Consider the following 27,933-nt stretch of genomic DNA (forward strand, 5'->3'; position numbering starts at 1 on the left):
AAACCTTCAAGGTGTTACCTATTTTTTCAAAAACCTTATTGAATTCAGAAATTGCCCATGGCAGAATCAAGAATACAAGGGACCTATACTAATAAAAGTAAATGTTACCTCATACTATATTATTAAGAAGATGCTATGTTAGATACATCTATTTTACTGTGAAAAATAGAATCTTGATTAATTGGCTGAATTGGGATTTCCTTTCTAAAAGATTTTCCTAGTGCTTCCTTAGAGTCCATAGCGTAGAGAAATTCTGAAACTGTTTTATAGATAGCCTCAGATCAAATACGTTCAATAAGTATGTGTGGCAAGATAATATCTTTGAGATACTAAACTATATTTTTATTCTCCTGGTATTTCCTCCTTTCCCTTCCCTGTCTCCTAGCAGATATTCCCATCTGGGTTTATTATCTTGGTGAAGGGATGAGATGGGGCAGAAAGTTGAAATCGCCCTCAAGCTTTTGTTTCTAAAAGCTTAAGCCCCAGCAGGGAGAAGATTTGAGCCATAGGCAAAATGTCTTGGGCAGAGCAGGAGGACCCTGGACAGAGTAGTGGGGACAGGCAGGGCTGCTGTGTGGGCTCTCTAGCAGCCTGGTTGGGAGGCAGGCCTGCCCCCAAGAAGCTGTAGCGGTGAGTTGTGACCACAAACTAAAGGCCAGTGGGTTACATCTGACTTTGTTTGGCCACGTGAATTTCAGTCGCTCAGCATTACAAATCTAGGCAATTTTATTTACATAAAAGTCCGGGTTGGGGCTTCTCTTGAATAATTAGCAGTTTGGGCCACACTGTGTTCGGTCGTTAATGGCACCAAGGCTGCCTGCCTTAGGTAAGGAATGAACGCTCCAGTTTGCCAGAGTCCCTAAAAGTCCCTGTTTCATCCCTACGCTAAAGCCAAGGGTTAGTTGCCACTCATCATGACACTTGCACTGCTGCTCTCCAGACGATAGAGGGTGGTCCTCTTTAACCCAGATTTTTTCCGTAAATGAAGAAATACAAGATAGACTAAAGATGGCTCATGCTGAAAGAAACAGAGGAGCTGGTGCATTTCTTTGTAGACCTGAAAACGTTCTTATGTGTCTAATAGGCAGACGGCTTGCTTCACTCATGAGCTCTCCTTACACGCTTCCTGTAGGCATTTGCATCACGTATCCCTGTTCTAGGCAGCCTTGCAAGGAGATGACCGTGTCCCTGGTTGGGCATGGCAGAGCTGCTGCCTGCAGGGCACGGCGAGCAGAATGATAGACAAGCAAGAACCCATGTGGGCAGATGCCTGGAGGGCAGAGGCCCCTGGAAGCTTCTGGCGGGGGTGGGGAGGACTCCAAAAGGATGGGGCTCAAGATAGAAAGTAAATTATAAAAATTGTTATTTCATACACACAAATGTATCGACTGAGATTTGCTTGGAGTACCTTTACTTTCTGGCTGGCTTGGTCATTTAGCTCAAGGCTCTGGTGGCACCAAAGTGAACATGCAACAGAGGCCACCAGGGCCTGTCCTGGAGAAAGACGGCAGGATTCACTGTCCTTTCCTTATGAGAGGGGTAAGGAGAATGGACATTAGACTTGTGGTTTGGGGACCATCACATGTTTTAGAATTACATGACACTATCTTTTTTCCTTCTGGGGTGGAGTTTGAATTTAAAGCAGTGTCTTCCAGATGGCATTCTGGCTGGTCATATGAACCTTTGTGCTTTTTCTGCTAAACTAGAAATGTGTTTTTCAAAACCCTAACTGTGGGCTTCCCTGGTGGTGCAGTGGTTGAGGGTCCACCTGCCGATGCAGGGGTCGCGGGTTCGTGCCCCGGTCCGGGAAGATCCCACATGCCGCGGAACGGCTGGGCCCGTGAGCCATGGCCGCTGAGCCTGCGCGTCCGGAGCCTGTGCTCCGCAATGGGAGAGGCCACAGCAGTGAGAGGCCCACATACCACAAAAAAAAAAAAAAAAACCCTAACTGTTACATGCCTGGGCTAGTTATTTCAACAGTTTGCTCACCTCATTTATAACCAATAAAAATAACAGCTATTCTTTATTGAACTAACCTTATTCCAGCTGCTCTGCAGTGCTACCCATAATTGCCTGCCTCATTTATAACCACCCCATAGGGTGGGGTTGCCCCATGCTTTGAAAAAGGAAATGGAAGCTGAAAGCTTAAGCAGCGTCCAAACTCTCACACTTAGTACATGTGGGAGCCTGAGTTCAAATCCAGGACTTCATAAGCCCTGCAGTCTACAGCCAGCAAGTGTGACAGCATTTATCGCCACCTGCTACCTGCAGGACAGCAGTAGGGCTGGAAGGATGGATATGTGACTGCAAAGGGCCAAGTCCCCAAGGAGCAGCAAAACTAAATTAGGCACATTCTTTAGAAAGAAAAGGGAAAGCAGATTCCTGCAGTGACAGAGATGTTGGCAGTGATCCTTGGAGTTGTGCTGTAGCAGAGGAAGCCACCTTGTCAGCAGACACTCACTCTGGGACCCAGTGCTTCTGGGATGTTAGGACTGAGTCCAAGTGAGCTTACTCCTCTTTTTCCCACCTGTTACGAGGTGGACTGTGTCCCCAAGATGATGTTGAACTCCTTACCCCCATTGTCTGTGAAATAAGGTCCGTTTGGAAATAGGATCCTCTTTGCAGATGATCAAGTTAAGATGAGGCTGTTAGAGTGGGTCCCGATCCAGGATGACTGTGTCCTTTATATAAAGGAGAAATTTAGACACAGAGACAGACGTGTACAGAAGGGAGAGGCTGTGAAGACCCAGGGAGAATGCCATCTAAGAGCCAAGGAATGCCTGAGGTCCCCAGAAGCTAGGAGAGAGTCCCAGACAGTCCTTGGTTCTGTCCCAGCCCTCAGACAGAACCAAGCCAGCCAACATCTCGATTTAGGACTTCTAGCCTCCAGAACCGCTGACACAATAAATTTCTGATGATCTAAACCATCCAGTTTGTGGTACTTTATAATGGCAGTCCTAGGAAGGAGAAACATCACCCAATACATATACATTGTGTGGGTTTATCATTGTCCATTTCAGAGGCCTGCCAAGCAGGGCTGGCACCGAGCCCCTGGGAAGGTCTGGCATCATCCACACGCAGCCTCGAGTGACTAACCACATTTCAAGCTTCAGCCCCAAGTCCAGTCAGCTGGAGCGTCGAGTGCATGTGTCACAGTCACAGCACGGAAGAGCCACTTGAGATACTGCAGAAGGCAACAGGAGGGATGACATGCATCTGAGGCTTCGTGGAGTCTAGTACGAGAGCATCATAGCAAACATGAATAAACAGTATAGTCAGGTAACGCCAGGTAGGCTGAGATAGGGGCTGTCTGCAATAAAGGAGTAAGTAGAACCCTGGGAGCATAGGCCTGGTGTGGGAGGGGGATGGTGAAAACCTCACGACAGAGAAGACATTTGGCTGGGCTTCAAAGGATGAATAGGAGTTGGCAAGGGCACCACAGAAGCATCACAAGCAAAGGCAGAGGAGAGAGAAATGCCCAGCCTGAGCAGGAAGGAGTGCTTAAGGACTCCTTTGTGTCTTAGAGTAGAATGGAATTTTCTGAAAGGAAAAGATTAAATTCTATTCTGGTCAGCACTACTGCGTTTCAAACAACTAAACTGGGAAACAACCAGACTTAATTGGGAAACAGCAGAAGAATTAGTACTCAGGATATAATGCCGGTCATGCCAATTACCAGTTAGGCATCTAGAGTCTGGCACATATTAGGCCTGCAATAATTATTTGTTAAATGAAAGAATGAATTACAAACCATGTCATCTCTCCTGGCTTTATTTTTTTTCCCATCTGTTTAAAAATGGGGTGGGGGACTTCCCTGGTGGTCAGTGGTTAAGAATCTGCCTGCCAACGCAGGGGACACAGGTTCGGTCCCTGGTCCAGGAAGATCCCACATGCCGCGGAGCAACTAAGCCCATGCGCCACAACTACTGAAGGCCATGCGCTCTGAGGCCCGAGTGTCACAATTGCTGAGCCCATGTGCTGCAACTACTGAAGCCTGCACGCCTAGAGCCCGTGCTCCACAACATGAGAGGCCCGCGCACCGCAACGAAGAGTAGCCCCTGCTCGCCACAACTAGAGAAAGACCACGCACAGCAACGAAGACCCAACACAGCCAAAAATAAATAATTTTTTTTTTAAATGGGGTGGATTGGGACTTCCTTGGTGGTCCAGCGGTTAAGACTCCACGCTTCCAAAGCAGAGGGCGTGGGTTCAATTCCTGGCTGGGGAACTAAAATCCCACATGCTGTGGGCAGTGTGGCCAAAAAATAAATAAATAAAAATGGGGTGGATTGGTATGGTGAGGTGATATAGCTATTCCACCTCAGGTCTGTGATCAAGGGCAAACAGGATGACAAAATGTGAAAACGCTATTGTTATAGATTAAATGTTTGTGTCCCTCCCAAATTCATATGCTGAAGCCCTAACTGCCAACATAATGGTATTTGGAGATGGAGCCTTTGGGAAGTAATTAGGGTTAGATGAGGTTGTAAGTGTGGGGCCCTTGTGATGGGATTAGTGCCCTAATAAGAAGAGATACCAGGGAAGGAACTTGCTCTCTGTCCACCATGTGAGGATGCAGCAAGAAGGTGGCTATCTGCAGACCAGGAAGACAGCTCTCACCAGAACCCAACCATGCCAGCACCCTGATCTCGGACTTCCAGCCTCCAGAGATGTGAGAAAAGAAATTTCTGCTATTTAAGCAACCCAGTGTATGGTATTTTATTATAGCAGCCTGAGCAGACTAAGACAACTATGGAAAGAACTTTGTACCTGTATGATATTATTCCAGAGTTGGTATAGAAGGGTGGATGGAGCCCTAGATTGGGAGGTGGGGGGGTTCTGGCATGTGGCCCAGATCCTGCCATGACTTAGCTGCCTGCCTTTGGGCTATTCCCTTATAACAAATAGGTGGTGCAGGGACAATTCCAGGAGGTGCCATTCACATAGACTAGGAGCTGTCCTGCTCCAAGCCTTTGACCCTTTGTTTCTTCATCTATAGAGAGGGAAAGATAAATGGAACATATGATATCTAACAACAATTCACTTATTCTTTCGGCAACTATTTGTTGAGAATTGACTATGTCTCAGGCACAGAGCCAGGCACTTGGAGACAGTGTTGGAACATGGTCTTGCCCTCCAAAAGTTTACATTCTAGTTAGGGAGACAGATAAAAAGTCAATCACAGCTTCACATGAGCCGGGTCTCTGTGTCAGTCTGCTCAGGCTGCTGTAACAAAATACCACAGACTGAGGGACTTAAACAACAAAAATGAATTTTCTCACAATTCTGGAGGCTGGAAGTCTAAGATCAAAGTGCCAGCAGGGGTCTCCTGAGGCTCTCTTCCAGGCCTGCAGACAGCCACCTATGTGTCCTGACATGGCCTTTTCTCTGTGTATGCACATCCCTCTTATAAGGACACCAGTCACTGGATTGAGGGCCACTCACATAACCTCATTTAACCTTAACCACCTCTTTAAAGGCCCTATATCCAAATACAGTCACATTCTGAGCTACACGGGGGGTTAGGAGTCCAACACCTAAATTTGAGGGGCCACAATTCAGTCCATAACAGCCTCTATGACAGGGAGAGAACAAGGTGCCATGGAGGTGCAGAGCAGGGGCCTCCACCCCAGACTGGGACCCACGAGGCCTCTTGAGGAAGACAGCTAAGCTGCCGAGGACTGAAGAATGAGGCTGGAGGCTGAGCTGCTACTATTTTTAATTAATTAATTAATTAATTAAATTTTTTGGCTGCACCACAGCATGCAGGATCTAAGTTCCCCAACCAAGGATCAAACCCGTGCCCCCTGCAGTGGGAGTGCGGAGTCCTAACCACTGGACTGCCAGGGAATTCCCCGAGCTGCTACTTTAATGAATACAACTGTGTGAAACACTAACCTTGTATATTTTACTCTTTGGTGGACTCATTTATTTTTAAACCTATTTGGCCTTTGGTAGGTGTGACATACAAAAAGGAACCCCAAAACATCGTTCCAGAGGCCAGTGTGCCTTGGGCAAGCTACCTTTCCTTTTTGCTTCAGTTTCCTTATTGGTACAATCAGGCCATTGGCATCTATTACTTCTCAGGCCCTAATGTGCCGTGATTATAGGGAAATCCTTAGACATATTTGGTTACATCTCTAAAATACCGTGCTGACACTTTAGAAGCTTGGGGAAAGGGAGCAGTGGATTCTGTAGCCAAATACTGTATTTACTTTTGGAGCATTATTACTAAGATTTCTTCTCTTCTTTTTTTTTCCTGTCATGACAATAGATTGATGAAGGGGAGTCAGGTGACAGGTGTCAATCCAGGCACTCACACCAGTGTTGCATGACTTTTAGCTACTCCAGGGTGACTTTTGTTCCTTAGGCCAAGGTGACAACTCGACTCTTTTTTGGTCTGTGGGAGGGGGAAAGGGCTACAAAAGCAATAGATGCTCATTGTGGGGGAAAAAAATGAAATCAAACATTTCATATAGGTTTAACATGAAAAAGTAAGTCCTTTCCACCATTCTATACCTCAGGGGTATCCACTGTTACCCCTGTGTTTTCCAGACCTTTTCTAGTCACACCCAGATAGGTACATACATGTTTTTCTTTTGGGATTACACTATATAGAGATTTGTAATTTTCTTTTTACTCAATAATATGTCATAGACACTTTTCTGTACCCATAAAAAATAAAGCTGACATAGTGTAACATAGCATGTGTCATCCATTTGACTATTTTCCAAGTTCTCTCCAATTTTTTTCTATTATGAATGATCCTGCAATGAACATCCTTGTAGATGTAGCCTTGGTTGAGTTAGGATAGATTCCTAAAGGTAGAATCACTGGATCTCAAGTTCATTTCTACGATGTATTTCATTTTACAGAGAAGATTTCAGGCAAGTCAAGTAAGACTTTAAAAATGTATATGTATGTATGGAGAGCATCTCATTTAGAGTCTTTTGACCCACAGCATGAAATAATTTCTTAAAAACCAGCCAATTACTAGAGCAGTATTATATCCTTTTTTTTTTCTTTGTTAGTGGGCTCTGATTGGCTGGGAAACCAGCCTCCCCTTGCTCCCTGCTTCCTGCCTGTCGCTGCGGCTGTGTGATCAGTGTGGGAACTCCTGACTGCAGGCCCTTGAGTGCCCTCTGGGCTCGGGGGCCCTGGTGGCTGCAGCGCCTCCAGCTAGCACTCTGGGCTCAGAATGAGCTATAGTTCAGACTGGCATTTGTTTTCTCAAGGGCTTGAGATTGAGAGTGGGATTGCAGCTGTTTTCACTCTCCCTAATATTTCTTTTTGCAGACTCCCATTGTGCAAGCCAGATAATCAACTAAAATCAGATCCTAATGGTTATGCTGGGTGCTTAAAATCTCAAGGTGCTGTAAATTATTCAATAGTTCTTCTACTCATAAGGAAAACTGCCCAGCATAAAGTCTCTGCAGCTTTTCATTCAAAATCTCATTTTTTTCCACACTGGGTCACGGTGTGTCATTACCTGCTCCAGATTCCACTAAAGGTAGGGCTTCCCCGCCACCTCCCAGCACACAAGGGGTTAAACTCAACTCCCTGAGCCCACCTTCCCAAACAAAAGTCAGTTTTGCAAGTTACTCAGCCAGGTGTCTTTCAGTAGGTTCTATTTAATAAAGTTAATACAGGCTCCTCTGCCCCTCCTCTTTTTCCCTCTTCTCCGTTGTGAGTATTCACGGAATCTGGATCTGCCAGCTACTTCTGTTTGAAGTTGAAGGCTTGGCAAAACTTTACATGCAGCAGGCAAGAAATAAAGTGGAAATGTCTACAAGTAACAGTGAACTCTTACATTGTTCTGACTTAACGACTGGGGGGAAAAAGTCCTACTAAATACTGTCTTGGCAACTATAAATACATTTTAGTGATGGTCAAAACTTTTAGAACAACAGCTAAAAGATACCTGAAACCTGATGTCTGTCTGTCTGCCACTCTTAATTATATACATTGACATTAAAGATATCCCACTCTTCATTAAATGCTGTGTAATTTTCCTTTTGAGTTTTTACAGTTAGTGTTTTATGTGAGTCCTTTATATGGCCAAGTAGCCAGTTTACCCCCTGCTGCCTTTTACTCAGGTAAAATTGGAAATGAATTCATTAGATCAATTGCAGCAACTCTAATTTGAAATCTTGAAAAATGCATTGCGAATTAAGAAATTTCCAATCAAGTAGACTGCTAAATCTCAGGTTGTTATTTCTTTCAGGTCGTTATACAGATCCTCATGAACCATTAGCAGTCACTCCTACTGACTTTTTAAGATTGTGTCAGGCAAGCATTGTGGGGTTTTGGGGGGTTTTTTTTGTTTTTTTTTTTGCGGTACGCGGGCCTCTCACTGTTGTGGCCTCTCCCGTTGCGGAGCACAGGCTCCGGACGCGCAGGCTCAGCTCCATAGCTCACAGGCCTAGCCGCTCCGCGGCATGTGGGATCTTCCCGGACCGAGGCACGAACCGGTGTTCCCTGCATCGGCAGGCGGACTCTCAACCACTGAGCCACCAGGGAAGCCCAGGCATTGTGTTTTTTTAAACCTCATTCCTCTCCCCATCTTACTCCACGTTTATTCATAAGGCATTACGTTTATCCAATAGCACTTTCAAAACTATTGTTTTTTAAAGGCTCCAAGATACAACTGGAATACAATTCCAATGCATTTGTTTTCCCTTTCTCCTTATTAAAAAAAAATAGAAATTCATATAAACATACAAAACCATTTGAAGGTAGGTAGTTTCCTTTCCCACAGAGCAATAACTTCCATTTCTATCTGTTAATAACTTATTTGGAACAGCTTACTTTGTTAAGTAGCAATGCTGATCCAGTTATGCAAATTAAGATACATTAATTTGAATAATACTCAAGGTCACTTTGTAGTTTCCTGAGATTGTTTTGAAAAGTCAGTTTCAGTTAAGCACGCTGCTTGCCTTAGATGCTATTTATTAATAAAATTATTGTATTTGACAAAAACTTTGGTTTTGAACAATGTGAACAAAGAAATGTTAATTTCTAATTATTTTATATCTATTGTTTTATTATTTAATTTCTCCTCCAATACCTGAGTTGTTTTGTGAATGACTGGCTATAGATATATCCCTTAACACACATTTCATCTAGTCCCTTTTGTAAAAATGTAACAAGGTCATTTTACATTTTTAAACCATAAAGTGGTTTAAAAATGCAAAGCGAGCTTAAATGCTACTCTTAACTCTTCCTAACTTTTCCACTGGGAAACCCTAGAAAACTGAATTAATGAAATGCAACTTATGCTTTTTAAATTCTAATTATAACTCACATTAAATTGAAGGTGAGACTAAAACTGCTATATCTGTTAACTAAGTCAAGTGATGTACTATATCATACGTGTTATTTAATGTGCGAATGTTAAAAGTCAAGTTCCCGGCAGAAATCGAAGTGCCTCCATTCTGTCTTCAGGGAATGTATAAATTAACCATTCTGCCCCAAGCGGTCCTCCTCCCTTCCTCCCTCCGCTCTATTTTAAATGTAGATAGGGCAACCCAAGTCTTTTGAATTTGAAGGGCTGCTATCTCGGCCCCATTCTTTTCATCATCCTGTTTTGAATGACACTGAGCACGTATGGATTCTTTTATAAAAGCACCCCCTGGATGCAGGGCTTGGTTCTCCCGGCTGCTTGCTAATTTTGCATAGCAATTAGTACTGCTCAAAATCGGCTATCCAAATACAGTTCGAGAACGTTCCACGTAGTTCCTCAAAGGTCTTAGATAACCTCTTGCCTCTTGATTTCAAACCCGAAGGGGAAGAACTTGCATAATTGCTAAATTCCCAGTTGGAGCGGTCTGGCAGAGGATACGTAATCCAAAACTATACGTTAATTCAAACCTTCCCCGCGCCTGGGCAGCAAGGAGCCAGCATATGCCTTCTTTTAAAATCTATTCTACCAATTCACTGACCGCGCAGGGCTGGGCCACATGGCCCTTCCTTGCAGCCAGTCAGCTGTGAGCAGCAGATGGGATAATTTGCATTTTTCTTTTTATACTTTCTTCGACCGGCAAGTTAAAGGATTTTTTAAAAATTTACATTCTCATTGTTTGCCTTAAATATAAACATGACTTAACTGTTGGGTTGGGCTTCCCTGACCCTCACACCCCACACTCCTTCAAGTCAGTGAGACTTGAGAAAATACCCGAGGGGTAGGTTTCGTGTTTATCAACCTGGAATCTCCAGTCCGGGAGTCAGGAGTAGAAAGAATCAGCTTTTACTGAGTTGGTGACTCGTGTTTTTCTATTTTAAGAGCTTGGCGCAGATATCCCGTGGGTTTGTCTGTGGCATGTGGGTCTGCGAGCGAGCGCGCTTCTGAATCTCTGGGTCTGCGGCCTCAAACCTCAAAACTTCGGGTTACAAGTAGAAGGCAGATTTTTAGCTCTCAGTTTTACAAGAGAGGGCGGCCACCCTGCTGGGGGAGTGGCCAGAGCCCGTGTTTCCCAGCGCCGGGGTCGCTCTCCCGCGGCCCGCCAGACTCCATGCCGGCTCCGCGGGGCCACCGGGTCCCCGCGCCCCGATGTCTTTGTGCCGATCGCGGCGCGGGAACACTAGCCCGGGGGGCCAGGGCCACGGCGGAGATACCAAAAATGCTGGAGAGGCGCGGGCGCGAGGGGAGGCGCCCAGTACAGTCGCCGATCCGCGGAGAAAAAAAAGTAGAAAAAGAGGCTTTTCAGGTCAAACTCCTCGTATCTAAGAAACCACGTTTTAGAGAAATGACTCGCGATGGAGAGAACACACGGTGTGCAGGGTACATTGTTAGCCAGCGCCGGCCCGGCTCACCGTGGGTGCGCGGCCGCCGCTCCCCGCCCCGGGCAGCGGGCGCGGGCCCACGTGGAGCCGCGCGGTACCGGATGAGCGCGCCGGGCAGCCCGGGTCCCCGGAGTGCGCGCCCCAGCTCCCTGCCGCGGCCGTTCACGCCCGAGCGCCGCCGCCGGTCCCGCGTGTGCCCCGCTGAGGGGGAGGGGCGGGCCGGGGGTGGGGGCGGAGGGGTTGTGATTCCACTGCAGCGGGGGCTCCTGTGTCCTTGTGCGGAAATGACACACGGAGTCCCGTCACGTCACGCGAGAGCGCAGCGCACGGACACACACAAAGAGAGGGGAAAATACACGGCGCCCGCCCGCTGCCCCCAGCAACTCCCCGGGCCGCCCCGGCCTGGCCCCCACTCCCCAGCCCCGCGCTCCCCCCAACCCCCACGTGGCACCCCAACTCGGCGCGGGCCCGCTCTGCAAAGTACAGAACTCGTGTCCCAGGTAAGTGCGGGGCGGTTCAAGCCGGCCGCGCGGTGGCGGCGGCGGCGGCGGCTCCGGAGCAGACGTACGGGAGAGTGGCTGCAACATCCATGCTGGGGTGGGGGCGGGAGCAAGGGAGGAGACGCGCAGGGGGGCTGCCCGGAGCGCGCTCGCCGGGAGGAGCGCCCACCCCCGCGGAGGGCCGAGCCGCCGGAGTGGGCGCCCGGTGCCCACGGGCTCGCCGCGCCCATTGTGCCGCGCGCTCCTTTGTGCCCGCTCGGAACGCGGCGGCTCCATGGCGTTCCGGGGAGCACGCGCGCCGCGCGGGAGCGGGGGGGGGGACGCGTAGTGGAACAGTCCGCGCCGCCGCCCCACTCGCGCCGCGCGCCGGCCCCGCACCCCCGCCAGGCGCCGCGATGGAGCGGCCGGAGCCGCCGGAAGGCTCTACGAAGCCCGCGGTGGACTCGGCGCTCGCGTTCGGCCGGGCTGAGGCTGGGGACGGCTCGGCGTGCAGAAGGGGGTGTCAGAGCAGGAGCAGGGGGCGGGGACTGGAGGGAGATGCCGAGCGGGGAGCGGGAGGCCCGAGAAGCTGCCGCTCGGAGGGACGCTGCCGCCGGAGTCAGCAAATGGAGCGAGGCAGGCCCGCCCGGCGGCGGCGGCGGCGGCGGCGGCGGCGGCCGGGAGCGGACAGGGACGGGCCCCGCCGCCAGGGGGCGCAGCGCTCCCTCCCGGGCCATCCACGGCGCGGTTCGCGGTTCGCGCTGCCCGGGAGCTAGAGGCGGGCGCCCGGCAGGCGCGAGGCCTTCCCGGTCGGCCGCCGAGCCGGAGCCGAGGCGCCCGCCGCCCCTCGTGACCGCCCCCTCTTTCTCGTATACGTGAGTTCCCACGCAGACTTGGTCCTCGCCGCGCCGGTGAGTTGTGCTGCAACGCGCGTGAGGGCCTGCGTGCCGACACAGTTTTTTTTCCAAGGTGTTTTTTGCAGAGGTAAAGGACTTTTGAGTACTCAGGTGGCCCGTCCGGAAGAATTTTACACGCAAATGCCAACCAGGCAAGGATGTGCGGAACAGGCTAAGCACTTCGGTGTCAACTTCACCTTCTTAAAGTAATTTTTGTAACTTTTTAACTGTACCCTGTGCCTCGGGGCAACGCGTCGAGTGCCCGAAAGCTGCGGCTTCGGGAAACGGAGGCTAGGAAGTGAGTTCTCCGGCTGCGGCTGGCTCGGGAAGGGCCCAGAGGAACAGAGACGAAGGAGATTCTTTTGTTATCCACACTCCCAAACCCGCCCCCCCCCTCAGTTTTTCTGGGGATTTTGTTGTTGTTTGTTTTTTAACCATCCATTCCTAATTTCCAGTTTCATGTCGCCGTACAGGACCCTGTCAGCTTCCTTCACCCTCAGTACTGAGATTTGCTGAGATTTTGTATCTTTATTGTTTTACATCCCTAGCCATCAGTGTCTGATAACTTAGTAGGTGCTCAATAAATTTTTGCTGAATGAACGGAGAGCTCCTTGGATTCCAGAAGAAAGTGGGGCCAGTGCATCCTGTTCCTGCTAGTGGGCTAGCTGGCGTGTGCATGGCCCTTGAAATGAAATTCATGGAAAAACCAGAGCCTTTAAAATCTGTCACATAAACACTCCACCACTGAACGTGGGTTTTACCGTAGAGGCCATGTCCTTGTTGAAGCGATTTAACAGAAAAGTGTTATGTTCTTGCCTTCCCCCACCACGTACAAAGCACTAGTAATAGTAGAGACCACTTACTACCTAGTAGACAAGACGGCCAGCATCCCAATAATCTGTTAAAGGTACCACATGGACACATTTTCTTTACCCTCTCCCAAACTTCTGGGCTCCTAAGCATCTCATAGATGAGCAAAGAGGAGTAGAATGTCTAATAATTAGGAAGAAAAAAACTGGAATCATCTCTGACAGAAGTTTGAGTAGGTGAAAATTTAATCTGCTGGACTGTCCCACCTGCCACAGGTGGGACAGTCCAGCAGGAGAGCTGTTTAGAAAGCCCTTGAAGCAACAGGGAAAGAAACCACATGCTTTTATGAATTGTATTGACACCATGGTGAAAACCTGGGGGATCTGTCTTTTAAAGACCTCAAATTTTATAACGTAGACACCCATGAAGGTTGCTAGCCAACCAGCAAAAATAATTTGGTGTTAGTGTATGGGGGAGGTTGGGGTGTAATGTTTTTGTTTTTCCTGGCACTTAATTTTTTTTTTTTTTTTTTTTGCGGTACGTAGGCCTCTCACTGTTGTGGCCTCTCCCGTTGCGGAGCACAGGCTCCGGACACGCAGGCTCAGTGGCCATGGCTCACGGGCCCAGCCGCTCGGCGGCATGTGGGATCTTCCCGGACCGGGGCACGAACCTGTGTCTCCTGCATCGGCAGGCGGACTCTCAACCACTGTGCCACCAGGGAAGCCCCTGGCACTTAATTTTGATGACAGATTATGGTACCTCTCCTGTTATTCATTGTACCTATTATTGGCTTAAGCAAGTTTGGGGGAATTATTTGTACAGTCAGTCTTTGGGGTGATGGAACTTTTCTGTATCCTCTTGATGGTGGCTGCAGGGATATATACCTGTGTTACCTCTCATAGAACTGTACACCCCCTCCCTCCAGAAAGTAAATTTTACTGTATGGTAATTTTTAAAAAATAGAAATTGAAGTCACACACACACACACACACACACACACAAAACATGATCCAAAAAGGGGTATTATGTGCTTTGTATCACCTTGCTCTTGATGTTTCTTTCCCACTTCACATTGGACAATGGCTCTTCTCCCCCGTCTGATGTTCCAGTATCTCTTGCAACATTATTATTTCAGCCCAGGCTCTTGTAGTTTCTGGAACGAGCTGCCACACATGACCCGCACATGCCAAGCTAAGGGCTCTCCACACTGGCATCAAGCCTTCAGTGTGTCAAACAGGAGAGGTGCGATTTCATTTGGAGTGGCATTAATGCCTGGCATGTTAGTCCCTGAATGATCAGACTTTTTACAAACTATTGTTTTAGAGCTGAGTTTTTCTCAGCAGCTCACCTGGTAACATGCCCTTCCTCTTTTTAATTTAACTTGAAACACATGTACAGCCATCCCTCAATATTTGTGGGGGATTGGATCCAGGACCCCCTTCAGATACCAAAATCCACAGATGCTCAAGTCCCTTACAGGGAGTCCTTCATATCCTCGGATTTCGAACCCACAGATTTGGAAGGCTGACGGTATTTAAAATCAGCACTTTTAGGTTTTTGTTCTCTACTAACGGCCACCTCTCGTCTCCTCTTGTCTGATTTTCAGTTATCAGTTGTCACTGCCCAGTGAAACACAGTATCTGTAAAGGCATTGAATGCTCAGTTGAATAAATCACATGTTGGTCTTTTCTTGTTTGCCAGGGGCTGTTGGTTTGAGCATGGAGCTAGTAAATTGAAGTGGGGAGGCTGGGGATGTGGAGGCGGGTAGCTTACACCCGACTGTGCCCCAACCCCAGTTAGCTCATGTGGTCACAAGACAACATATTTGTAAAAGTGGGAAGTACAGAGGAAACTGCTTATACCTCCTAGGAAAATTAGTCACCATTGTCCAATCAGTCACATGGGAGGCTGCTGGGATATGCTGGCCCTCCTTTTCTCCTTGACCCCAGCTTCTGGGTTCCATGGTTAAAGTTAAAAGCAGAGTCTGACTCCTCCTACCATTGATGTCGAAGGAGGTAGCCAGTCCTTCGTGAGGCCAGGGAGGGCTTAATAAGTAGAAGCCCTTAGCTGAGGAAGACATCACATTTAGTCACATTCAGAAAACGCAGTCTCCGAAGGGTGAGACGCCACATCGCTGGCAGGCAGGGCTGTGCGGTTGGCGCTGAAAGATAAGGCTGTTCTCTGACTGAATAAGGAAAGCAGCGACAATTACAGCTTTAGGAAACTCAGGGGAACATTGCCTTGGTTTTGTGAGGACTGGTATTTTTGAAACTTTACTTGAAGATGTGTCTAAAAATAAAAACAAATTGCAAACATGTCCTGCAAGTCCCATGGGCTGGATGCCACGGCCAAGAGGGCCGGGTTCTGAGATCCCCAAGGTTTCCAGCCGTTCCTGCATACCCAGAGACGGAGCCCAGCAAGAGTGGATGGCATGGGAACATTCTTCCCGTCCTTAGGGAGAGCATTTTGATTTCACCCCTTCCAGTTTAATGTTTCTTTTTTCTTTCATTTGAAAAAAAGTTACAAAACTTTTTAAAAGTTTTAAACCATTTTAGTTTTAAAAAATGTTCACTGTTAAGATGCACTTTAAACATCTTTAAAAAAAAAAAAAGCTTTATAATAAGTAACGTTTACTGAGTGCTGTGTGCCAAGCACTTTCTCCTTTGTAGTTTTCACAGAGTCTCTAGAAGGAAAGGTAGTGTGTGCAGCTCCTTTTACAGAAGAAAGCACCAAGGCTTGGCTGGGTAAGCCACTTGCCCGGGATTAGAAGCTAAACGTAGGTGAAGCCAGGATTAGATAGAACACAGGTCTTTCTGCCCCTAAAGTTTAGTAGGGCATTCCATTTTCATCCACATCAGCTGTACCTTCGTGATCGAAGGCCCACCTGGACCGTTGACTTGCTCCTCCATCTGAGCCCAGCCTACAAATGTGTGCTCCGCAGGGAAGGGAGAAGGCATAGCGGGCATGGTCCAACCCCTTTCGGTCCCAGCTCTTCTTGGAAGGCTGGAATGAGGCCACCACCCCGAGTCCACCCGCCTCTTTCCCTCTTGCTCTCCGCAGCACCTACCCCAAGTGAGGCGCAGCCCACCGCCCCCCTGCTTCTCTGTCTGCAAACTAGAAGGACTGTTGTGAGGACTGCACCGGTGAACGTGTAAAACACTTAGACCTCAGAGGTAGCTCTGCGTGAATGTCAGCTGCTGTCCTCCTTTTCTATGTTTAATTTTTAAAAATCAGTTTAACCTGCAGTGGGGAGGCTTCATGAAGTCAGATCACATGGCTTGGCAAGATGAAGTAAGGTTTAGTTAGGTCTTAGTTAAACTGTTTAAATCCTTGCATGTATTTTATAAATAACACCTTTAAAATGGTCTGGGCCTGTTCTGCGTGCTTTACCTTTTGTATGTGGCAGGGCTGCACAGCCACCATCCCGGGCGTCTCAGGCTCCAATCATTCCTGTTCTGGGGCTCTGGGGCTCACGTTCTCAAGGAGACCCTCAGGTGGTACAAGTTCGCCTCACTTTACATCCGGGAACAGGAGTGGAGGTCGGAAGGATTTGCCCCAAGGCGGCCTGGGCCAGGTCTTTGGACCTGACCTCATCGTGCTGGGGAGTCCTAAGTCCCGTGGACGTTTCCGATGTGGTAGGGCAGAATCCTGAGTCAGCTGCCTGGGATTTGAATGTTGAGGTTTCAGGAAGCCCAAGTACTTCCCATTTCTGGGCCTGCTACTTGTCCTGTGAGACTCAGGCAGCCGTAAGCCTCCAGCGCCTCTGATTAGCCTGGGCTAGATTCTCCTAAAACGAACTCAGTGCAGAGGCACCCCAGGTCACTCCCAGCCCCCTGTGGCGCCGCTAGAGGACATTTTTCTTTGGAAATCTGTGGGGCGCTTAGGGAAGAGCCCAATGATCCTGTGCGGGCAGAGGGGTTTGCCAAGGGTTTGCCATGCCAGGTGCCCCCTGCTTGCCTTACCGTGGTCTAGCCTCCAGCTCCTAACAAAGACATCCTCTCCCAACCCCCCAGTCAGATTCTCGCGTGACTCCTTATTACGCACTTTGAGCTGGTGACCTCAGGACACTCCTTCCTTTTTCTGTGGCCCAGCCACTCCTCAGCTCCCCAGACCTCCCCTCTCCTCTCCCCACTGCATCCTGCTGCTTCACCCTGGAGCCAGGGCCCCTAGAGCAGGCCCCTGATTTGCCCAGTTTTGTCCGGTTTTGCGAAATCAGGGAAGGAGGGCTCCAGGTACAGGTCAGAAGTCTCCCAGGGTGCTCAGACACAGATATGAGAGAACCCCAAAGAAAGCACCGTCCATCATCCAGAATGCAGGAACTCAGCAAGTCCAGCCTAGAGAATTGCTAAGCTGCTCTCCAGCCCATTTGTTTTCTCCAGCTAGCCACAGACTCTCTAAATGACCTGGCTTTAGCGCTCAGCTTGGATCCCTAATCCAGGAGACTTGGTCCTGGTTTGGTTTGTTTTTTTTTTTCCTCCCATGAAATTTGACTTATTTTGAAAAACACTCCAAGTATCAGGCAATGCACTGATGGGGCCTATAATACACCCACCAGGAAATGGCATTTCCTTAGTGTTCAAAGCTGATCTTTTCACCTTTTTGTTCACACCTTGGCTTGTGAACTGAGAATTTTTTCTGATCTCCCCGTCACCCCATACTGAGGAGCTTTTTACACCTTCAGAGGCAATAATTCAGAGACAGTTATGAAATGAAAGGTCTGCACTAGTTTGTCAGTTATATATTGTTTCTTAGAGCATCAGTATTTTAAAATATCTTCCTAGTCTGATTCCCTGGAGATCCCAAGAAGCTCCTGGAAAGTCAGTCTATTTTTCTTTTCTTTTTCTAATTTATTTTATTTATTCGGCTGCGTCGGGTCTTAGTTGCAGCACGCGGGATCTTCGCTGCAACATGCAAGATCTTTTGTTGCAGCACGCGGGATCTTCGCTGCAACATGCAAGATCTTTTGTTGCAGCACACAGGCTCTTTGTCACCCCGCGCGGGCTCTCTGGTTGTGGCGCGCGGGCTTAGTTGCCACGCGGCATGTGGGATCTTAGTTCCCCCGACCCTCGAACCCGAGTCCCCTGCATTGGAAGGCAGATTCTTAACCACTGGACCACCAGGGAAGTCCCAGCATCAGTATTTTAAATACTTAAATGATTTGATTTTACATTCTTAGCTTGTTGCTATTTATGGGTATAACTTAGAGTATGACCTGGCTAGCAGTAAAGATTGCTAAACTTCTTATTTTTTCATTTTAAAAAAGTCTCATTTTCAAAAAATTGCATGCTCACTGTAGAATATTTGAAAAGTAGAGGAAACTAAAGAAGAAAAATCATCCATAATCATCCTAATTGGAGGTAATTAACATCTTGGCATGTTTTCTTCCCTCTGCTTTATGGCATTTTTCAATTACATCGTCAAGATATCCCCTGTGAACTTTGAAGTACATTGTTATTGACTGGGTGGCCCTGTAATGAACAATTGATTTTGAATCTTTACACGTAATTTAATGTTCGGCTCTTTCTGTCAATAGAGGTTTTGAAGTCGTGTGTTGAGAAAAATGTGTAGAAGTTGACTTTCTAACTTTGTATATTGGAAATAACAATAGTGATCAAAGGTGATCTCAATCCAGGTCACATTGAGTTTCTTGTCCCTTCCATTTTCTCTGCAGGTTTTTGTGAAATATATCAGTAATTAATAGTGACTGATGGTTGGTTACAGAGGGCTTACTCTGCACCAGGATTTCCACCCTCAGCCTGACCCTAGAGTTCCTGCCTGTGTTTAACCTAAGATCAATTCGAAGTAAAAGACCCCCTGGCCCAGGTTCTTTGCCCTTCTGGCCTTTGCTCATTTCGTATCATAATTTTCAAGTGTATGAGGCTCTAAGTGACAGAAAGATTTGGCTATAGGTCTTTATAAGCTGAAAGTGATGAAGAAGATCAAGATATGCCCATTTACACCTTGACAGCATTATTTCCAGAGCAAATATTTTCCCCTAGAATTTGCTTTAATGTTATTTCTTACCCCAAAAGAAAAAAATCTTGTAGATATATGTCAGAATTTAATATTATTTGTATCCAGATCACAAAATTGTAAGCACTGGTGGTCTTCTGCACAGCTGTGGCATGCGGCCTGTGTTTATTAGATGTGAGGTACAGTTGTTATAGAAACCTTAATGTAATATCTTCTAACCTTGAGGTTCTGACTGCTCTTTCCTTCCTGTTATCTTCTAGTGTTTACCCATCCTCCCCTCCAACAGAAATTCCCAGAGTTCTGTCTTCATCCTCCAGGTCCTCCCATCTCTACCCTGTGTTGGTTTCAATCCCTGTAAATAAGCTATACAGTCGATCGATCCCCTCTGCACAGAGGACAGTCACCCCACCGGCACCAACAGCTCCCCGTCACAGAGTGGGGAGTGTAGCCACCAAAGCACAGGGCAGGGAGACCGGGGGCCACTCCCAGTGTATGGTCTCGAGCATGTTACTGACCTCTCTGAGCCTCGGGTCTCACACCTATACAACGAGATTATTTCTGAGGTCCCGTTTGGCTCTAAAACTCTGCCTCGGTTTCCTCTCTTGTAAAATGAGAGGAAGAAGAGTTTCCACCTCCTAGGATTGTTAGGTTAATTACACTTAGTAGAGCTCTTAGCACAGCATCTTCCACAGTGTAGGCTGTTGTTTGCATTGAGTCTCCGTCAAGTGTGCAAAGCACTGGGTAGTGTGGCAAGGAGTTGCAAGGGAATGGCACGGCAGGGTTTCTGCCTTCCAGGGGTTGCCCAGGCGAGCTGGGGTGGCCCTCTGTTCCCGCCACACCCCTGTTGGACACCTCCATTAGCACCCTCAGGGCTGACCTCAGCCAGGGACTCTCCCATCGGAAGCCCCATTAACAGGCCCCCGTACTGGTTTTCAGCCCTCCTCTGTCTCCTCCCAAAGGGACTACTCACTCCAAATCCTTGTCTCAAAATCTACTTCTGGGGGAACTTACACCAAAAAAGAAGTGATACTGAAATTTCCATGATACATTAAGCAAAAGAAGCAAGGAGCAAGGATCTTAAACCTTTTAGTCTCAAGATCCCTTTCTACCCTTAAAAAGTATTGAGGACCCCAAATAGCTTTTGTTTGTATGGGTTCCTGTCAGTATTTACCGTGGTAGAAACTAAAACAGAAAAAGAAAAGAAGTTTAAATATTTATTTACCAATTCATTGAAAAATAACCAAAATAAATATATTACAAGTTAATGTCAATAATATTTTTATGAAAAAATTTTTACCAAGAAAATAAGTGAAAAAATGGTATTGTTTACATTTTTGCAAATATCTCTAATCGCTGACTTAGTAGAAGACAGCTGAATTTTCATATCTGCCTCTGTATTCAATTTTTGCGAAATAAGTATCATGTAGCCTCTGGAAAACTCTCCTGCACACCTGTGAAAAGAAGGAGGCAACAGCATCTCAGTTTTATTATGAAAATAGTTTTGATCTCATGGACCCCCTGAAAGGGCCTTGGCTGTACTGGTAAACTGGGTCTCCAAAAAGAAAGAAAAAAACAAAGCCCGGAACAGGACTGGTTTGTAAAAGTGTCACTTTCCATGGTGTGCCAATTTCAAGCTACCAACTTGACTCCACTAGTGCTGGAGTTGGGGAGAGACATGCAGCCTGTGCAGGCAGCACACTGCATTCATGTCACACTTTGAGGACCTCTGGCAGAGTGTCTGCGGAAGGACTCAGGAAAACCGACGAGCTTGCCTCCAAGAGTGTAACCCAGTGACTGGGGGACAGTGGGCTTTTTAACCAAATATCCTTTTATACCCTTGGAATTGTCAGATGCATGCCCATCTAGTCAAAAGAAAAGGAGACTTTAAGCATCTTCCCTTCTTAAAATGAACTCTCTAAGTTGATCCATAATTTGTCAGTCTTCAGCTTTTCCACTTCTTTGTGGCATCTCTTAGAACTGGTTCTTTCGAAGCACCGGTGACTGGTTCTCACTGCTCTGCGGGCCCCTTGTCTTGCTTCGCCCTTGCTTCCTGCTGTGGGCCAGACGCAATGAAATGCAGGAGGCAGATCCAGCCACTGCTGCAGCAGGAGGCCCCGAGGTGGCCCTGCCAGTTCCTGCATTTATGTAGCCAATTTAAGCAACTTATCCTTGTAATTTGATGTTTGAGTGTCTAAAGCATCTTAAACATTTGGGATTACCATTCCTTTTGCACTTTTGGTAAAAACTGAAGGTTTTCTGATAGCTGCTTCCCCCTCACCCATGTGCCCTGCATGGAAAATTGAACACTGTCATCTCGCCCTGTGAAGAAAGATAGAGACTATTAGGTATTATAATAAAATGATATATGCTCCTACGAGCTCTGCGATATTTAAAACCTTTCTTTACCGCTGACAGTCACTTTGCCTGAGGCTTCCTAGGCTACTTCGGTTCAAAACAAACAGAAAGCATTTTCACTTATTGGATTAACCACTGGAGATTGGTCCTGTTTGAGAGTTACCCTCCCATAGGTCACCCATGTCTTAGAAGCTGTGTGTTTTAACTAGAGGCAGCGGCAAGCTACATGTGTCTCCTTGACACGCGTCCCTTTCACTAGTTTAAATCTTCCCTTGGGATTGGTCAGGGATATGGAACAGGCACCCTTTGGGGAAAAGCTGATTTTCAGGGACATGTGGATGCATAGTTAGACTGTCTCACAATTCGAGATTCGTGGTGAGAGGAATAAGAGGGTTTTGAGAAGGAGAGAATGTTAAAATGAGAAATTCTACGAAGTCCTGCAGGCAAAGGAGATTGTAATCCTAGCAGCCCAGCGGGCGGGTGCTGCAGAGTTGGTAGCGCCTACATAACCTATAGTTGTGTAAGCGAAAGGAATTTCTGCGGCATGCTTGGCATCCGGGTGTTTAGTGTCCACCCAGGATGAACAAACTTGTGACCTTCATCTGGGCAGATGACCAGGAAACGGAGGTAGCAACGTGTGATACCCTTTCTACCCAGCTGGGACGGTGTTGATGTGCTGTGTCTACATCAGCTCGGGATGCCGGCAAGTGACCCACACATCCCATCCCTCTTGTAGAAACTTCTGTATTGTGAAGTGGACTCTATATAAGCACAGAGTAGCCTCATTTTCCTGCTAGTGACACGGAGATGAAAGGAGATTTCCAGCTGCTAGTGGTCAGAGAGATCCAAGGCTGGAAACTGGCCTCTGTGTTCATGAGAAGAACCTTAACAGAAGAATGAGGATTCTGTTATTCCCTCTCCTGGTGGCTGACAGGAGATACACACAGATTTGGTTTGAATCCTAGTTCTGCCACCAAACAGCTGTGTTATACTGGTCAGGCACCTGCCCTCTGTTCCCTTCCTCCCCCTTCCAATAGTCAAACATCTTATTTCTGTAATCAAAATGATATAAAAATAATTTTCCAGCTTCACTGAGGTATAATTGACAAATAAAAATTGTAAATATTTAAGGTGTACGCCCTCAGTTTTTTTATTCAGTTGGGATTGAAATAGCTCAGGGTAAGATCGAGGCGCACACGAAGTGGGCAGGCAGCGCCGGGCCCCAAGTGCGCAGGCCGTGGGTGTTAACGGGGACCGTCACCTCGCTCCGCCCCACACGAGCCGCAGGCACCTGGCTTTCCAGGCCTTGCAAACGGGAAACTGCCCGGCTGCCCAATGAGTGTGGCTTGTTCGCCGGCTAGGAGGGAAGGGGCGCACCACACTGCGTTCTGGGTTCCTTCTGTCCAATCTAGCATCTGTCGCTGGTCTATAAATGGACACGGAAATGTTTTCCAAGGTAGATGTACTCTGGACGCCCAGGAAGCCGCCGCCCCTTCCGTGAGGCTGCCCAGCCCCCTCCGGCTCTCCTCCCACCCGCAGGTGGCTCGGGTGTGCGCCCTTCGCTCATCGTTTTCTGACGCGAGAATCGGGGCGAGCTCAGAATTCAGGTGCTAAATTGCCTGTGCTAGGGTCACTTGGTGGTGGTTCGGCCAAAACGCTTCGGCGCACCGAGTCGCCTTCCCGCGCTGCGCTCCCGGAAATGGAGTGTTAGACAAGCCGACCCTCCTTGCTCAGTGCCCGTGGTTCTGTGCTGGGTTTTCTCATCGACTCCTGTTTTCTTTTCCTCTAGGATTCGCTCGTCGTTTTCATGCTTTCCACTTAGCCAGAGGCTTTGTGGCTTTTCACCGTGACCCTTTTTTCCCCTCCAAATTAACCACGTGCCGCCTCCTCCCTTTCCCACCTTTTCTCTTAGGAATGTAATTTGTTCAGTACACCATACCCTCTCCAGCAACCCTGTACTCATTCCTCCTCAGCTGTTCTGCAGCCTCTCACTTGAGGAGACGGCTTATGCGACGGGGCGGCAGGGCCTCCCGAGGCAGATGGCAGCCCCGGCCTTCACCCGGCGGGAGGCTCACCTGCGTCTCCTTGAGAAGCCCCCTGTCTGGGCTGCGAATCAGGCCTGAGTTTCTTCCCAGCGTTGGCCAGCCTTGCTGTCTGAAAAGAGTACTGGTGCTCACCTAACCTGCCTGGGACTCCCTCCCCTCAGAGACACCCAAACGTGAGATTTCTTTCCTTGAAATACAATGGAAATTGTCTTTGCTGAAATTCACCTCTGGTAAGATAGTTCTTGGCCCCTTGAAGTTGACTCACTGTTTATTTTCACTCAGTCTCACCTGCATGTTATGTTTTTCAGACAGGAGATAGTTTAGTAAGTAGGAATTAATTTCAGTTTCAAATAAATCTTAAAATTTCTTATTCATTCCTTTGAAAATTAGTAATACGGGGATGAAAACAATTGTGCCTGTCATGAAGTAACTGTGACGACTGAGAATAGTGCCATACGTAGCACTATATGAGTGTTGCTGTATTAGTTTTTTTTTAACATCTTTATTGGAGTATAATTGCTTTACAATGGTGTGTTAGTTTCTGCTTTATAACAAAGTGAATCAGTTATACATATACATATATCCCCATATGTCTTGCATCTCCCTCCCTCCTATTAGTGAGTTTTGAAGTTATTATCCTATGCACAGATCACCTAGACATAGTCTTGCTCTCTCCCCATCCATCCGTCTAAAATGGGACCACACACCATTCCACAGCTGCTCCTTGAATGGTTTACTGAACTTTGTGGATGACATCCCTCCTCCTTATAGAAATTTCATAAAGATACCCCAGAGCCTGCCCCCTCTGACCCGTAACCGGAATGGGCACTCAGGGTTTGCGGGCAGCTTCGCCAGCTGTGGGAACCACAGCTCCTCAATGCCAACACTAGAGGCTGTCATGTGTGTTCTTCTGCCATGTTACTGCCTCATTTATACTTTATCCTAGTTACGGACATGCTGTTATGTAATCTGGGGAATCTCCAAGACGTAATGGTGCTTTTAACCATGGTGTCCACTGCATTTCGGCTGGGGCAGCGAGAGTCGGGGGCTGGCTCAGGGTCTGCAGGCCCAGACCCTGCAGCCCATACAGGGCACCGCCACTGCCTCCTGCCATGTTCCCTCATCAATAAAAAGAGTGGTTTGGACCAGATCGTATGGCTCAGGAGCTTTAAGAACCCACAGTGCCTCTTTCTCTTCATTGCTTCTGAAGGAAGGGCGAGACCAGCACCATCCAATAAAAATATAATGCAAGCCACATATGTAATTTTAAATTTTCTAGCAGCCACATTAAAAAAAAGGTGAAATTAATTTTAATATTTTATTTAGCTCAATAGATCTGAAATATTATCATTTTAACATGTAATCAATTTATTATTAATGACATAGTTCACATTCTTTTTACTATGCTGAGTCTTTGAAATCCAGCATGTATCTTAAACTTACAGCATGTCTCCATTTGCACTGGCCACATTCCAAGTGCTTGGGAGCCATGTGTGACTAGCGGCTACCATCATGGACAGCACAGGTCTTTTTGGACCACCTAAGAACTTAGCTCGGGTTCACCGGGTCCACAGGGTCCACAGCCTCCTGTGGACCTTTGTCAGCCTTTTCATTTTGTGGCTAGAATGTTTAAGGCAGGGACTAACAGATCATCCAAACTGAGGTCTTTTGTAAGACTTGATTTTCTTAAATATGTTCCTTTTGTTCTGTAAGTGGTTCTCAGTTGATGCTTTAAGATGCATTCTGCCCACATGAAGTCTTGGCGGAGCACTCCCAGCAGGCATACAGGAGGCCTGGATATTGCAGAGTCGCATTGGCTTAACCTTCTATTACCGGGAGCCAGGGTTGGGAGGGTAAGGGAATTTCTTATGGGTGGGTAAAATTTTTAAAAATGAACAATAAATCAAGACTTTGTCTTTTCATTTAGTGGAATAGAAGATGAATGCAACTGAATTCAGTGAAGATGTAGAAGAAGGTAAAAAAAAGAAAAGCCTCTTTTTAAAAAAATATTTTAACTGAATACTTTTTTTAGATATGTTTACATGGTTCAAAAATATTAAAAGATACATGAAGAAAAATCAAGAAAAGTCTCCTCTCACCCCTGATTCCCATCCTTCTCCACTCACACCTGTGGTATTTTATGTATCTTTCCAGAGTTACTTTTTTAAAAGCATCATTTAAAAGAGTAGTTTCTCTCCTTCCATCTCCTCTCCCTCCCCTGAGAAAAGACTTTAAAACCTGTTATGAATAAAATGTGCTTGGAACATGGTATCATTGTATAGCACTAGTGTGGTGAGATACAGATTGCTTGATTGGAAAGCCAGTTTTATTGTGATCTGTTACTCAGATATTGTCATCTGAGTGATGGTATCAAAGGGCGGCCGCATACAACCTGCCGCCCTGGGGACCCTGCTAATCCCAGCGCCGCCAGGTGGTCTCCCCACTGAGCCCTATTTCTTCTCTGCCACAGTTCTAAAAAATAACACTGTGAAAGTGGAGACAGAGGCCGAAGATGCTGCCCTGGACTGCTCAGTGAATTCCAGGTCCTCCGAGAAGCACGCTCTGGACAGCGTCTTCACTGGCCTCCAGGACTCCAGCAAGAGAAAGCAGCCGGGCGGCGAGGGCCCGCCGGACTCCGTCCCAAGCGTGAAGAGGCGGCGGCTGATTCCCGAGGTGAGGTCTCACAGGGAAAGCAGGAACTTGTTGATAGCAAGGACTGTTAGTGAAAGCCTACCACATTTCACATAGCGCACACCTTACCTAGATTCCTGGAGAAGGTGAGGCTTAGCAGGACTTTTCCTAAATCTGATCCATCTTTTGTATCTATTAGGGGAGCTTGTTCAATGAATCTTTTTGTAAAGAGACCAATTATTTTATAACATGCCTGTGACCCCTAACCTACCTATTTTATGAATTTGCTTTATTTCTTAATCACCTGCTGATTGTATTGAACTTTGCTAAGTTCTGAAGAGAGACAAAATGGAACTGGACACAGTGGTCCCCTCTAGTAGCCTGGAGTCCAGATGGGAGACAAGACAGGTACACAAAACAGTTAAGACTGAGGAGAGAGGGGAGTTTGGGAGATGAGGTGTCTGGCCCAGAATGCCTGGTCAACAGAGCCTCTCCACAGACGGGCAGATCACACCTTAAACTCTTAGAAGAACGTTTTCCCAAGCTCTCCAACGCAGCTACTCAGCACTCACACACACACATACACATGCACACGTGCTCTATGAGGGACCAGATAGGCATTTCAGCTTCTGCATGTCTGTTCAACAGAGCCCACATTTCAGAGTTCATCATCATTAGCCAGTACACCATGGGGTATCAGCCTGGGACTCTGGATTGTTACTGGTTTGTTTTAATTCTCCTCTATTAGATGCTACCCCAGATCTAAATAAATTGGGAATTGATAGGTTTTAGAGATTTAGTAAAGTGATGAGATTAAGATTTTCACCAGGATTTCAATATGCAAGTTAATATTACATTATAATGAGGACTGATCTGCATGCCACATCATGGAACATTGAGGGATACATTCATTTATTTATTTATTTGGAATTTTTTTCCAAACAGCTCTATTGAGATATAATTCACATACTATACAATTCACCAGTTTAAATTGTTCAAGTCAGTGGTTTTTAGTATATTCGGAGAGTTGTACAACCATTACTATGATAAATTTTAGAACATTTTCATCACCCCACAAAGAAATCTTGTACCCAGTTAAGCAGTCACTCCCCATCCCCCGCCCTCTAGCTCCTGGCAACCACTGATCTGCTTTCTGTCTCTATGGATTTGCCTATTCTGGACATTTCATATAAATGGAATCATAGACTATGTGGCCTTTTATATCTGGCTTCTTTTACTTAGCATAATGTTTTTAAAGTTCATCCTTGCTGAAGCATGTATCAGTTCTTCATTCCTTTTTATGGCCAAATAATATTTAATGGTGTGAATATATCACATTTTGTTTATCATTCATCAGTTGATGGACATTTGGGTTGTTTCCACTTTTTGACTATCATGAGTACTCCAGCAATACATTTTAGAAAAAGCCATAATACCCAGAAAAAAAGTTGAATTTTCTTACAACTGTATGAGCATTTTTTTATGATGGATTAATTAAAAATACCCCACCCTTGACTCTGGCTGCCTAAACCAGCCACTTGCTGCATACCTTGGTAGTCTAGGGAAAGTTTCATGTGTGGACTGCAGTTTCCAGTGCAGTAAGTATTGATTGTAGATGAAAACTCAAGATTCCTGACTGGAGAGATGCCTGCTGTGGCCAGTGAAGCTACAAGATGGTTAGTCCAATAGCTTGTTTGAAAAACCTTTACCCATCTGCTTTTTAAAAAATGCCTTATTTTAGGGCTTCCCTGGTGGCGCAGTGGTTGCGCGTCCGCCTGCCGATGCAGGGGAACCGGGTTCGCGCCCCGGTCCGGGAGGATCCCATATGCCGCGGAGCGGCTGGGCCCGTGAGCCATGGCCCCTGGGCCTGTGCGTCCGGAGCCTGTGCTCCGGAACGGGAGAGGCCGCAGCAGAGGGAGGCCCGCATACCACAAAAAAAAAATTAAAAAAAAAAAAAAAAAA

At 47.0% G+C, this 27,933-nt stretch overlaps 2 protein-coding genes across 5 annotated transcripts in view; both read left to right on the top strand.

The window, feature by feature from the left end:
* The window catches only part of PDSS2 (decaprenyl diphosphate synthase subunit 2), a 279,796-nt gene extending 276,608 nt beyond the window's left edge, over positions 1-3,188 (top strand). Inside the window, exon 8 of the mRNA XM_055087589.1 lies at positions 3,021-3,188. Within this exon, the coding sequence (XP_054943564.1) occupies positions 3,021-3,095 (75 nt within the window). The 3' untranslated portion in view covers positions 3,096-3,188. The remainder of the gene's footprint in view (positions 1-3,020) is intronic.
* A 7,956-nt stretch (positions 3,189-11,144) lies between these two features.
* BEND3 (BEN domain containing 3) overlaps positions 11,145-27,933 on the top strand; it is a 35,883-nt gene continuing 19,094 nt past the window's right edge. Inside the window, exons 1-4 of one of the 4 annotated variants that reach the window (XM_028494604.2) lie at positions 11,145-11,282; positions 23,085-23,513; positions 25,268-25,315; positions 25,811-26,013. In XM_028494604.2, coding sequence (XP_028350405.1) covers positions 25,279-25,315; positions 25,811-26,013 — 240 coding nt within the window. In that variant the 5' untranslated portion in view covers positions 11,145-11,282; positions 23,085-23,513; positions 25,268-25,278. Of the gene's footprint in view, positions 11,283-22,474; positions 23,514-25,267; positions 25,316-25,810; positions 26,014-27,933 lie in introns of those variants that run through there. The other 3 variants (XM_024115525.3, XM_028494605.2, XM_028494603.2) reach the window with 3 other exon arrangements.

This window comes from Physeter macrocephalus, chromosome 10 (assembly GCF_002837175.3).
Source record: "Physeter macrocephalus isolate SW-GA chromosome 10, ASM283717v5, whole genome shotgun sequence".
NCBI classification, from domain to species: domain Eukaryota; kingdom Metazoa; phylum Chordata; class Mammalia; order Artiodactyla; family Physeteridae; genus Physeter; species Physeter macrocephalus.